The 12,020-nt window shown below is 43.0% G+C and overlaps 1 protein-coding gene across 1 annotated transcript in view; it reads left to right on the top strand.

The window, feature by feature from the left end:
• The window catches only part of THSD7A (thrombospondin type 1 domain containing 7A), a 324,008-nt gene extending 312,622 nt beyond the window's left edge, over positions 1-11,386 (top strand). The window contains exons 24-29 of the mRNA XM_072154376.1: positions 731-904; positions 2,130-2,225; positions 5,510-5,592; positions 7,551-7,764; positions 9,268-9,355; positions 10,953-11,386. Of these exons, the coding sequence (XP_072010477.1) occupies positions 731-904; positions 2,130-2,225; positions 5,510-5,592; positions 7,551-7,764; positions 9,268-9,355; positions 10,953-11,037 (740 nt within the window). The 3' untranslated portion in view covers positions 11,038-11,386. The remainder of the gene's footprint in view (positions 1-730; positions 905-2,129; positions 2,226-5,509; positions 5,593-7,550; positions 7,765-9,267; positions 9,356-10,952) is intronic.
• Positions 11,387-12,020: the final 634 nt, after the last annotated feature.

Here is a 12,020-nt window from a genome sequence, read left to right as displayed (position 1 = left end):
TTTGATTAGATTAGATGCCGATGAGTTGGGTACATACTCGGCCACTGCACTATTTACCCCTATGGAACTTACCCCTATTGAAGTACCATAAAAGTGAATCAGGTTATGGAGTACTTTCACATGTGGTACTCAGGGGGGACCATTCTCATTATCCAACACTAATAACTTATTCAGAGGTAAGATTGAAAACTTGATTGTAAAAGTGTCATAACTTTATCCATCACTAGGGGGAGCTCAAGAGATTATAGTTTTCAGTGTTTTTATAGAGTTCAATAGATAACAGTCTATAGTAAGCTCTTGTGCTCCCTCTACTGGTGGCTGCAGGTAGTGAGTATATTATTATTATTATAGTTTTTAGTATATGCATGCAGAGGATTTGGAGCTCTATATAGGAAAAATAGAAGCTCTGACCTAGGGCTCTTCATGATTATAAATCTGCCCTTCCTTACTGCATTTTACCAGAAGGTGCTAAAACCATAATATTATTCATACTTTTCTGGGGGTTTTTTGGTAATGAGACACTTTGCTTACTCTAAAATCAATTTATAAGATAAGGAACCCATAACTGGGTCTCATCCTATAGGCAGAATCACAGCTTTTACACACAGAAACACCTATTTTAACCCTCATTATTGCAAATCATGGAAATCTTGTCTCTTTGCAGTAGAGCTTCACCCCTGCCCTTATCATAAAGGTCAATCTGTTATATATTTACCATCCCCTCTTTTAGGCGACTGCTATCTGAATGAATGGTCTGAATGGAGCTTGTGCCAGCTGACTTGCGTCAATAAACAAGATCTCAGCTTTGGAGGGGTTAAAGTGCGATCGCGAGCGGTAATAATCCAAGAGATGGAAAACCAACACCTGTGCCCAGAACAAGCCTATGAATCCAAATCCTGTCATGGTAGGTGAAGTCTATTTAAGATGCATGACATATAGTGCCCCCAAATCTCCTGTAGAGACATAGGGCCAGATTTATCAATAGCAATACAAACTGTACTACTAATCTGCTCCGGAAACCTCCTTGAAGTGTAGAATCTTGTGGCGCGGCAGACACAGTGCAGTCGTGACCCAAAACTGGCGCAGACACTTCATAAATACATGTGCAAGCAATTTGCATATTCTTTTCATTGGTCTATAGAGTTACAGAGTAAAATCCTATAAACCTGGAGCCACCACTAGAGGGAGCTCACTGTAGACTGTGGAACTGAGTTTACTAGGAATATATAAAGGCTTCCATTTCATAGACGCAGATCAGGAAGCTGCTACAGAGGCCTTGGAGAATTTGGCTGCAGTAGTAAAGCATAAAACAACAAGTCAGAGGGTTGTGGCAATCCAAGTGTAACAATGTATCTGCATTTCTTTATAATTGATATCCAGCTCATAGTTAATATTCTGTCAACAAATGTGACCAATGACCATGCAGGCTGCATAGAGTGATGAGAAATCGGACCTTTGTATATGTTAGTAGCAGCAGAACTTTGATAAATGGATTTATATTCCAAGAATGTTTCCACACCAAGTGCACTGTGGGTGTGTCCTCACACTGCTTTGCCCTGTGCTCTCTGCAGCCAGTGTTATGTAATGTCCCTCGAGAATGTGTTCTCAATATGTTGAGATATGTTGTTAATATCAGCAGAACTGTGATAAATAGATTTATATTCCAGGATTGTAGCTTCTCCAAGTGCACTGTAGGTGTGTCCTCACACTGCTGCGCTCTGTGCTCTCTGCAGCCAGTGTTATACATTGACCCTTGAAAGATGAGTAATCACACATTTGTTGCTGTTAGTAGCAGCAGGACTGTTATATGGATTTATATTCTAGAATTGTAGCTTCTCCAAGTGCACTGCGGGAGTGTCCTCACACTGCTGTGCTTTTTGCTCTGTGCATTGAGCTGCAGAGCCCTCTCCCTTGGCTCTGCATAAAAGAAGTAGCAGGCTTCTGGTTGGATACTACAGCAGACACTCAGGGGCTGTGAAGCAGCACTTAGTGGATTGCTAAGAGCACAGCAGTGTGAGTGCTCTCCCTAGAGCACATGGAGAAGCTTTAATAGACATATTCTAGTTATTCTTACATACAATATTTTGCATATTATATATTTCCTAATCTCTATGTGTGTTCTCTTGCAGATGGAGATTGCTATGAATACAACTGGTTAACAGGTTCATGGAAAGGATCTTCCCGGACAGTTTGGTGCCAGCGATCGGACGGCTTCAATGTGACAGGTAGTTATCATATTGTACCACATGAAAGTACAAAAAATAGGAAGAAAAATAGGGGGCGCTGGTTGGCCCAGTAGCTGGATTGGTGGAGCTCACCGCACCCATCTCACTTCTCACTGGAACCACTGGCAGAGTGGTCGGGTTGTGGGGGATGGAAGGACCTGAGCAGCTGGTTAACCCCATAGATGCCACTGTTAATAGTGACTGTGACATGTAGAAAATATGATAGAAGAAAAGGCTCCCCCTATCATCCCATAGGCTCCCCCTGTCATCCCATGGGCTCCCCCTATCATCCCATAGGCTCCCTCTGTCATCCCATGGGCTCCCCCTATCATCCCATAGGCTCCCTCTGTCATCCCATGGGCTCCCCCTATCATCCCATAGGCTCCCTCTGTCATCCCATAGGCTCCCTCTGTCATCCCATGGGCTCCCCCTATCATCCCATAGGCTCCCTCTGTCATCCCATGGGCTCCCCCTATCATCCCATAGGCTCCCTCTGTCATCCCATAGGCTCCCTCTGTCATCCCATAGGCTCCCCCTATCATCCCATAGGCTCCCTCTGTCATCCCATAGGCTCCCTCTGTCATCCCATGGGCTCCCCCTATCATCCCATAGGCTCCCTCTGTCATCCCATAGGCTCCCCCTATCATCCCATAGGCTCCCTCTGTCATCCCATAGGCTCCCTCTGTCATCCCATGGGCTCCCCCTATCATCCCATAGGCTCCCTCTGTCATCCCATAGGCTCCCTCTGTCATCCCATACACTCTCTATGTCATCCCAAAGGCTCCCTCTGTTATCCCATACACTCTCTATGTCATCTGTCATCCCATAGGCTCCCTCTGTCATCCCATACACTCTCTATGTCATCTGTCATCCCAAAGGCTCCCTCTGTTATCCCATACACTCTCTATGTCATCTATCATCCCATAGGCTCCCTCTGTCATCTGTCATCCCATGGGCTCCCTCTGTCATCCCATAGGCTCCCTCTACCTTCCCATAGGCTCCGTCTATCTTCCCATATGCTCCCCATATTGTCACTCTTTTAGCCTCTGAGTGATTAAGGGTTTCAGTAACAGCCCGAGGACATGACACAGACAATCGCTGTCATATTGTTCCGTATTACTGTATGTAAAATGGCTTAAAATCCCATTTATTACAGATTACAGATGTTCTACAATTTGCTTTTATTGCAATACGATCCGATATGGCTCTGGGCACATTCCTTGGTATTTTTAAGGGTCCAGTCATGGGAACAGGGACTAAGTACAGGGACCAATCATGTCATACACGGCTGGTAACCGCTTTTGGTTAGTGGCTTTATATTGTGGGAGATGGCCCTCTGGTACACTCTGGTTATACATTACATATACCTTTATTACGTGTCTTCCCTCTTCCATCCTTCCATATAGCCCCTATGGATTGTGTACTCTGGTTATACATTACATATACCTTTACTACATGTCTTCCCTCTTCCCTCTTCCATATAGCCCCTATGGATGATGTACTCTGGTTATACATTACATATACCTTTATTACATGTCTTCCCTCTTCCATCCTTCCATATAGCCCCTATGGATGGTGTACTCTGGTTATACATTACATATACCTTTATTACATGTCTTCCCTCTTCCATCCTTCCATATAGCCCCTATGGATTGTGTACTCTGGTTATACATTACATATACCTTACGCGTCTTCCCTCTTCCATCCTTCCATGTAGCCCCTATGGATGATGTACTCTGGTTATACATTACATATACCTTACGCGTCTTCCCTCTTCCATATAGCCCCTATGGATGATGTACTCTGGTTATACATTACATATACCTTACACGTCTTCCCTCTTCCATATAGCCCCTATGGATGATGTACTCTGGTTATACATTACATATACCTTTACTACGTGTCTTCCCTTTTCCATCCTTCCATATAGCCCCTATGGATGATGTACTCTGGTTATACATTACATATACCTTATGCGTCTTCCCTCTTCCATCCTTCCATGTAGCCCCTATGGATGATGTACTCTGGTTATACATTACATATACCTTTATTACGTGTCTTCCCTCTTCCATCCTTCCATATAGCCCCTATGGATGGTGTACTCTGGTTATACATTACATATACCTTTACTACGTGTCTTCCCTCTTCCATCCTTCCATATAGCCCCTATGGATGGTGTACTCTGGTTATACATTACATATACCTTACGCGTCTTCCCTCTTCCATATAGCCCCTATGGATGATGTACTCTGGTTATACATTACATATACCTTTACTACGTGTCTTCCCTTTTCCATCCTTCCATATAGCCCCTATGGATGGTGTACTCTGGTTATACATTACATATACCTTACGCATCTTCCCTCTTTCATCCTTCCATGTAGCCCCTATGGATGATGTGCTCTGGTTATACATTACATATACCTTACGCGTCTTCCCTCTTCCATATAGCCCCTATGGATGATGTACTCTGGTTATACATTACATATACCTTTACTACGTGTCTTCCCTCTTCGATCCTTCCATATAGCCCCTATGGATGATGTACTCTGGTTATACATTACATATACCTTTACTACGTGTCTTCCCTTTTCCATCCTTCCATATAGCCCCTATGGATGGTGTACTCTGGTTATACATTACATATACCTTACGCATCTTCCCTCTTTCATCCTTCCATGTAGCCCCTATGGATGATGTGCTCTGGTTATACATTACATATACCTTACGCGTCTTCCCTCTTCCATATAGCCCCTATGGATGATGTACTCTGGTTATACATTACATATACCTTTACTACGTGTCTTCCCTCTTCGATCCTTCCATATAGCCCCTATGGATGATGTACTCTGGTTATACATTACATATACCTTTACTACATGTCTTCCCTCTTCCATCCTTCCATATAGCCCCTATGGATTGTGTACTCTGGTTATACATTACATATACCTTTACTACGTGTCTTCCCTCTTCCATCCTTCCATATAGCCCCTATGGATGATGTACTCTGGTTATACATTACATATACCTTTACTACGTGTCTTCCATCCTTCCATATAGCCCCTATGGATGGTGTACTCTGGTTATACATTACATATACCTTTACTACATGTCTTCCCTCTTCCATATAGCCCCTATGGATGATGTACTCTGGTTATACATTACATATACCTTTACTATGTGTCTTCCCTCTTCCATCCTTCCATATAGCCCCTATGGATGATGTACTCTGGTTATACATTACATATACCTTTACTGCGTGTCTTCCCTCTTCCATCCTCTAGGCGGCTGCTATGAAGTCCTGAAGCCGGAGAGTGAGCGGGTGTGTAGCCCCCCGTGTACCCAGCAGCACTCCTACTGTACGGAGGTAAGTCCTGACAAGTGCCAGCTCCTATGTAATTCATAGCTGAGGGCAGCGGCGGGGAGGTAATTGTCACATGAGTTTGATCAATGACTCGTCTCATTCCCACTGGGGAAGTTGTAATTTCTGTGAAATGGTGAAACGTCTTTTATATCTCATCCTATTAGCCTCCTGCTATCCGCTGCCCGGCGGGGGATGCTCATCACATAGTAATGTCTTACAGGCAATGCAGCGCATCCGGGCTGACAAAATATTCACCAAATCCTATGAATAATGGGCATCAGATGTGTAGAGGGTCAGACACGTGGTCATAAAACATTGGGCCGTTCCAGGTGCCGACACGAGGTAGATCCACCAGCAAGACCAGATAGATGGGAAAAGCAAAGGAAAGTGCACAATGGATACAGTGGGGGTCATTTACTAAGGGCTCAAACCGCTTTTTTTCCTCGGGTTTCCCGAATTTTTCCAATTTGCGGCGAATTGCCCCAGGGTTTTGGCGCACGCGATCGGATTGTGGCGCATCGGAGCCGGCCTGCATGCAACGGAAATCGGGGGGGGGGGGGGGCGTCGGAAAACCCGACGGATTCGAAAAAAACCACAGTATTTTTTTTTAAAAAGTGTCGCTTGACACGCACTTACCTGCACCAACAAATAGAAGGTGTACTCTGGTGAACTCCAGCGGACCACGGCGCAGCAGCGACATCTAGTGGATATCGGCGCACGGACCTTAGTGAATCCCGGCTGGACCCGAATCAGCATCGGAGAACCCGCCGCTGGATTGCGACTGGACCGGGTAAGTTAATGTGCTCCAGTGTAACATGATACCACTGAGGTCGCTGGTGGTCCGAAACGTGTCACCGGTATTCATCATGCACTTTCCTTTACTTTTGATATGTTGGAATAAAATTTCACAATTATCTGGTCTTGCTGGTGGATCCCCTTTGTGTTTGTATCTGGGCAAATGCCAGGACCTCTAGGTCATTGTGGGCCTTGGTAAGGATGTCCTATTCTTATTTTTGACAACCCAAAAGCTTGAGTTTGCACTAGTGAGAGATCTCTAGATCTCCACCATCAGATGTCCTCGTGTGGTTCTAGATCACAACTACCCTCAAGGTTTTTGTAAGTTAAGAGGCCACATTTTTTGACCACTAATGACCAGGACCTATACTTCATTGTGGGCCTTGGTAAGGATGTTCTATTCTTACTTTTGGCAATCCAAAAATTTGAGTTTGCACTACTGAGAGATCTCTAGATCTCCACCATCATATGTCCTTGTGTGGTTCCAGATCACCATTACCATCAAGGTTTTAGTGGTCGAAAATGTGGCCTCTTATCTTACAAAATAGTTGGAGGTAACGTAACAGGGATGGACCAACTGCGTCACTAGACTGCTTTGGCTTGAGGCTACTCCTGAGGGTGTTGTCTAAGTGTTCTTCACCCTTTAACCCCAATATATGGATCTGGGTGTTTCTTCTAGAAAAAGCAGCTGCTTCCCTTAATAGACCCAATTTAGTGATGGCTGATGGGAGTGAGCAGCACCAAAGACAAATCGAAGTCAAGGAAGACCAAATATTTTCATAACAAAATAACAGCGTCATATATAGCACCTAGAAACATGCTGGTGTCATATTAAAGATAAGAATCTCATCTTTCACGTCACCAGGATTGTGGTTCTGTGCGCTACCAAAAGGGAGGATTTATTTCTAGGTACTATAGAAGGGAAGATGGGGACATATTGGTGACACCCCCCTGCAGCCTCTAAATTTGACTCATTGTCTCGTGACTTTAGAGGAGGTTTTTTTTTGGGTGAGATTCTACATAAAATCAAGAACTCTAGAAAGACATTTCACACCCATCAGTAGTTCAGCCTCGGGCTGTAGGCCTGTAATATTAAGTTGTTACACATGAACCCAGAAGACAATTACCAAAATAAATTCAGATCTTCTTTCCTCTTCCATTTCCAGTCTGGCTCATGCGGCTGTGAAGACGGCTACACGGAGGTCACCTCGTCTGATGGGACACTTGACCAATGCACCCTGATTCCTGTAGTGATCATACCTACTAGTGATGACAAGAAAGGAGACGTGAAAACGAGCCGAGCCATCAACCCAACCCAACCCTCCAGCAGCCAGTCTGGCTACGGGGGGAGGACATGGTTTCTGCAGCCATTCGGGTCAGGTAAGTCATTGTTTCAATATAAGTCAAGGTCATGGTCTCAAGGACAGACCCACAACTCTACAAGAGTAGGATCAACCCATTACTTATCAACCCAAGCAGATATAAGTAACAATTTGACCACATGATGGAACTTCATCAGTCACCACTGTAGAAGAAGAAACACAAAAGGCAACTGAATCCAATGGGAACTGTGACCCCGCGTGTTTCTTTCCTACAGTAATTGAAGTCTGATGAAGGTCCATTGTGTGACCGAACCTTTGTGTATAATTGTATTTTGATTGCATTTTCACTGTTAATAGTCTACATGAAACTGGAACACACGTAGAAGCTCTTAAAAAAAAAGGTTCTCCATAAAAAAAATGGACAGCTGCATAAGTAGATTCTGGAAAACCCCATGGGGTACTTACCCTACCCACCTCCTGGTTTCTGCTGTGCCACAGTTCTTCTGGTCTTGACCTCTTCGATCAAGTAGAAATCACTTGTGACTTAAGAGGAGGCCACTATTTTGGCCAAAGTTGGTCCTCCGACCATAGATACTTTTGGACCAGCTGTTAGTGGTACCAGTCTCCTGGTTCCCCTGTGATGCCGAAACTTCTGGTCTTGACCTCTTCGATCGAGTAGAAATCACTTGTGACATAAGAGGAGGCCACTAATTTGGCCAAAGTTGGTCCTTCAACCATAGATATTTCTGGACGAGCTGTTAGTGGTTCCAGTCTCCTGGTTCTCCTGTGATGCTGAGACTTTTGGTCAATCAGCGGATGGGATTTCATTTATGATATAAGAGAAGGGATATCCTACGAGGAGGCCACTAACTGGCCACAGCAGGTCCTATGACCCCCCTCGGCCTTTCCATCCGAGTCATCAGTAATGATGACCGTTATTACTGGCACAACACAGGAAACGGCCACGAGATCAGTACAATTTCTTTAATTTTTGGCACCCCCCGTCCCGAACACCATATGGTCTACCAGGGATCCTAGAGGATTTCATTTACCTTATAGGTTTAATGTTCTGGTGAAGTTCGGTACCAACACAGTTAATGAGCTTCAAAAATTCAGCAGAAGACAACCCAATCTGTTGGTTACTTAGTATCAGTTAACTCACCATAAAGATCTACTTTTTGTGAGAAGATTCACAAATATTCAGCTTGGTCTTATTTATAATAAATCTTGTGTAGGGGTGGGAATGTAACTCTATAACGCAACGGTAGACCCACCGGGAGGGAGTAAAATGTTGGGAGTCCGAGTCCAGAAAAATTTGGCCGACACAAGTTCATAGTTCGTGGCCTGAACATGGTCGCCTAAAACTAGCCTAGCTGTACTCATCATCACTGCCCCTCCCCCACGAATAATCATCTATGGAAGTAGAGAGGTCCAGATGACGAGAAGAAGGAAAAAACTTTTCTAACTTGTGTTAACCCTTTAATACAACTAATCAGATCTCTGCTTTATGAAGGATGTGACCGCCTACTACTAACCCGCCACTAACATTGCCTCTTTCCAGATGGGAAGCTGAAGACCTGGGTGTATGGGGTGGCTGCAGGTGCCTTTGTTTTCCTCTTATTTGTGGTATCTATGATCTATCTGGCTTGGTGAGTGGACACGTTATTGTCAGAAGTGATGTATGTTTTCATCCCTTTTCCTCATGAAATTGTAAAGTGTGTATTTGTTGGTAGTCTTTGGTTTTTATGGGGTAATTTGAGACTTTCGTGAACACAAACTTTCACTGGATCAGTCACCGATACAGTAAGAGCTGCCAGATATTACTGGTGAAGGCTTATTCCCTATTAGAGGCTCGGGATGATCTGCTCTTAAGGCGAACCAGACACTTGAAATATCATTTTTAGCTGGTGACAGGTTCCAATAAGCAGAGAAATTCATAACAATACTCAATTTGTGTTCTCAAAAATTTATTGAATTTTCTGCCTGACGAAAAGAACGCTTAAACGTTCTTCTCTTCTGACAGGTTCCAATAGCCTGTGCTATGCTGATTTATAAAATGCCTTTGTTAGCATTCTAAATACTGCCACTACTTTATAAAACTTTATTTCACATTACCTGGCTCCCTGCCAGCAGCGCTTGGTGAGTCCCAGGGGGAGGCAGCTGCAGCAGCCATTGTTCTTGTGTCTCAGTCTCTTCTTCCTCTCTCCACACTCATCAAGCTCCTTCCTCCCGACATCCTGTCATGGGCATTGAGCAGGCAGGAGAGAGAGGGGATGGTGTGGAGAAGAGGAAGAATGCATCCAGGAGACTGAGACACACATAGACTGCAACTGCCTCCCTCCCTTTCTAGGACTCACTAAACACTACTGGCAGGGAGCCAGAATTAGATTTAAACATATGTAATTATTTATTTTTTATTTATAACATTTTTAAAAATATATATTAAAAATTCCCCCAAAAATGCAATGCAATGAGGCAGCATTATAGTAGTATAAAGGTGATCTTTATTCACCCATGGCAAAATAAGGTGCAACGTTTCAGCTTATCCATAGAGCCATTATAAAAAATTTAAAAATTCCCTCTGTTACTATAGTGTCAATAAAAGTTGCCTATTTCTTCCAAATCTTTAACCCCCGACAACCCATTTATTCCTTAAATGGGCTGTCGGGGATTACAGTTTTGTGCCATAAAACAACCAAAGAGCCTGTTCACAATATCCATTCCCCCCCCCGCCCACTTAGCCTCATGTGACTCCCATCGATGACATGTGACCGATGTTTCTATCATTGGCCTAAACAGTGATACGTTGAGGCCAGTATTAGGCTGCCATGAGTCATCCCTACTCTGTATACAGAGACTGCTCTGGACCAAAGGGGAGGAGACAGGGAAGGTATAGGCTATTGTGTTTTTTGGCAGCCTCTACTATTGGACAGAAATTTCTGTAGAAACAGACAAACTCTTTAACATTTTAATGGGTTTTACTAAAACTTTATGGACTAAGAAAATGAAAACATTTAGAAAACTGCCCAAAAAATTTCCAGTTTTAGTAATTTATGCAAAAAGAAATTACAAGTTTACATTAGAGTAATAATAAGTGCGCTAGTTGATGATTAACCATAAATTTAACCCAAAAATAGCAAAAATCATCAGAAATAATTATAAAAGCAGCAAAAATCATTAAAATATATTTTTTAAAAATGGTAGAGAATGAATTCAAAAGTTTTTAACCATTTTTTTTTTTTACAGTAAAAAGCCCAAGAAACCCCCAAGAAGACAAAACAACCGCCTGAAACCATTGACGTTGGCTTACGATGGAGACGCAGACATGTAAAAAATTACAAATAAAAACACTCTTGAAAGTATCTACATTCCTTCTCGGAAAGCGCCAACAAGGCAATCTTGTGAGGACGGACGTCACTGCGGCAGCTTAAGCACAGTCTACAGAAATGCAATGTTTTGAACCCCAAAAACTTTATTTAGCGGGAAACTGTCTTCTAATTTCTGTACATACTACTTGGGTCTGTTGCAAGACTTGACCTCAACCCCCATATATCCAATACGCATGAACCTGTACCATATACTGACAACTCCACAGTATGGACTTCTGTTTGGGGCATTGTCTTGGGGTTTCGGTGTAAATAATTCTACAAAAAAAAAAAGAAGACAGGTTTTTGGGAAAATGCGACAAAACAAAAACGTGACATTAAAAAAAGTACGGGACCACCGGACCGACCAAATTTCAACACTTTTTGTGCCGGATAAAACTCCTGAAATGCAGTATTTTTTAGTAAATTACCCTCCGAAATGACACACTTGTACATGACAACCCCGTTTCTACTTTCTCTAACTCTCCTAATCCCGCCTACATCTTGTTTTGCGGTTTGTAAGGCGGGACTTGCACTATATTAGTGCAGCATGTTATGCACTTATCTAGAATTGCCACAGAAATTGCCTCTTTTCATAAGGGATGATGTCTCGTGCTCAACGCGCCAAGTAGACGGTCACCAATTGTATAAATGGGACAACCGGGACGAGAGTAGAGTTTTGTGATGGGACCTACAATCTGTACATAAATCAGCTCTTTTCTAGTTAGATGAAGTCGTGTCCCGTTTGTCGTTATCCCTCCATGTTTAGATTTAGGACGGACTCTTTCAGTTTTGTCAGTCATAAATTTTCGCAATTTGTCTGCACAATACATTTGGTAAAAGACAAAGCCCCAATTTGGTGATAATTTTGTCAAGTTTTTAAAAAAAATATATTTATTTTTAATTGATTACCTAAAAGTTTTCTCCCATTAGAACCATTTCTATTGGT

Source organism: Engystomops pustulosus, chromosome 5 (assembly GCF_040894005.1).
Source record: "Engystomops pustulosus chromosome 5, aEngPut4.maternal, whole genome shotgun sequence".
Taxonomy (NCBI): domain Eukaryota; kingdom Metazoa; phylum Chordata; class Amphibia; order Anura; family Leptodactylidae; genus Engystomops; species Engystomops pustulosus.
This window is presented reverse-complemented; position numbering and strand designations above follow the sequence as displayed.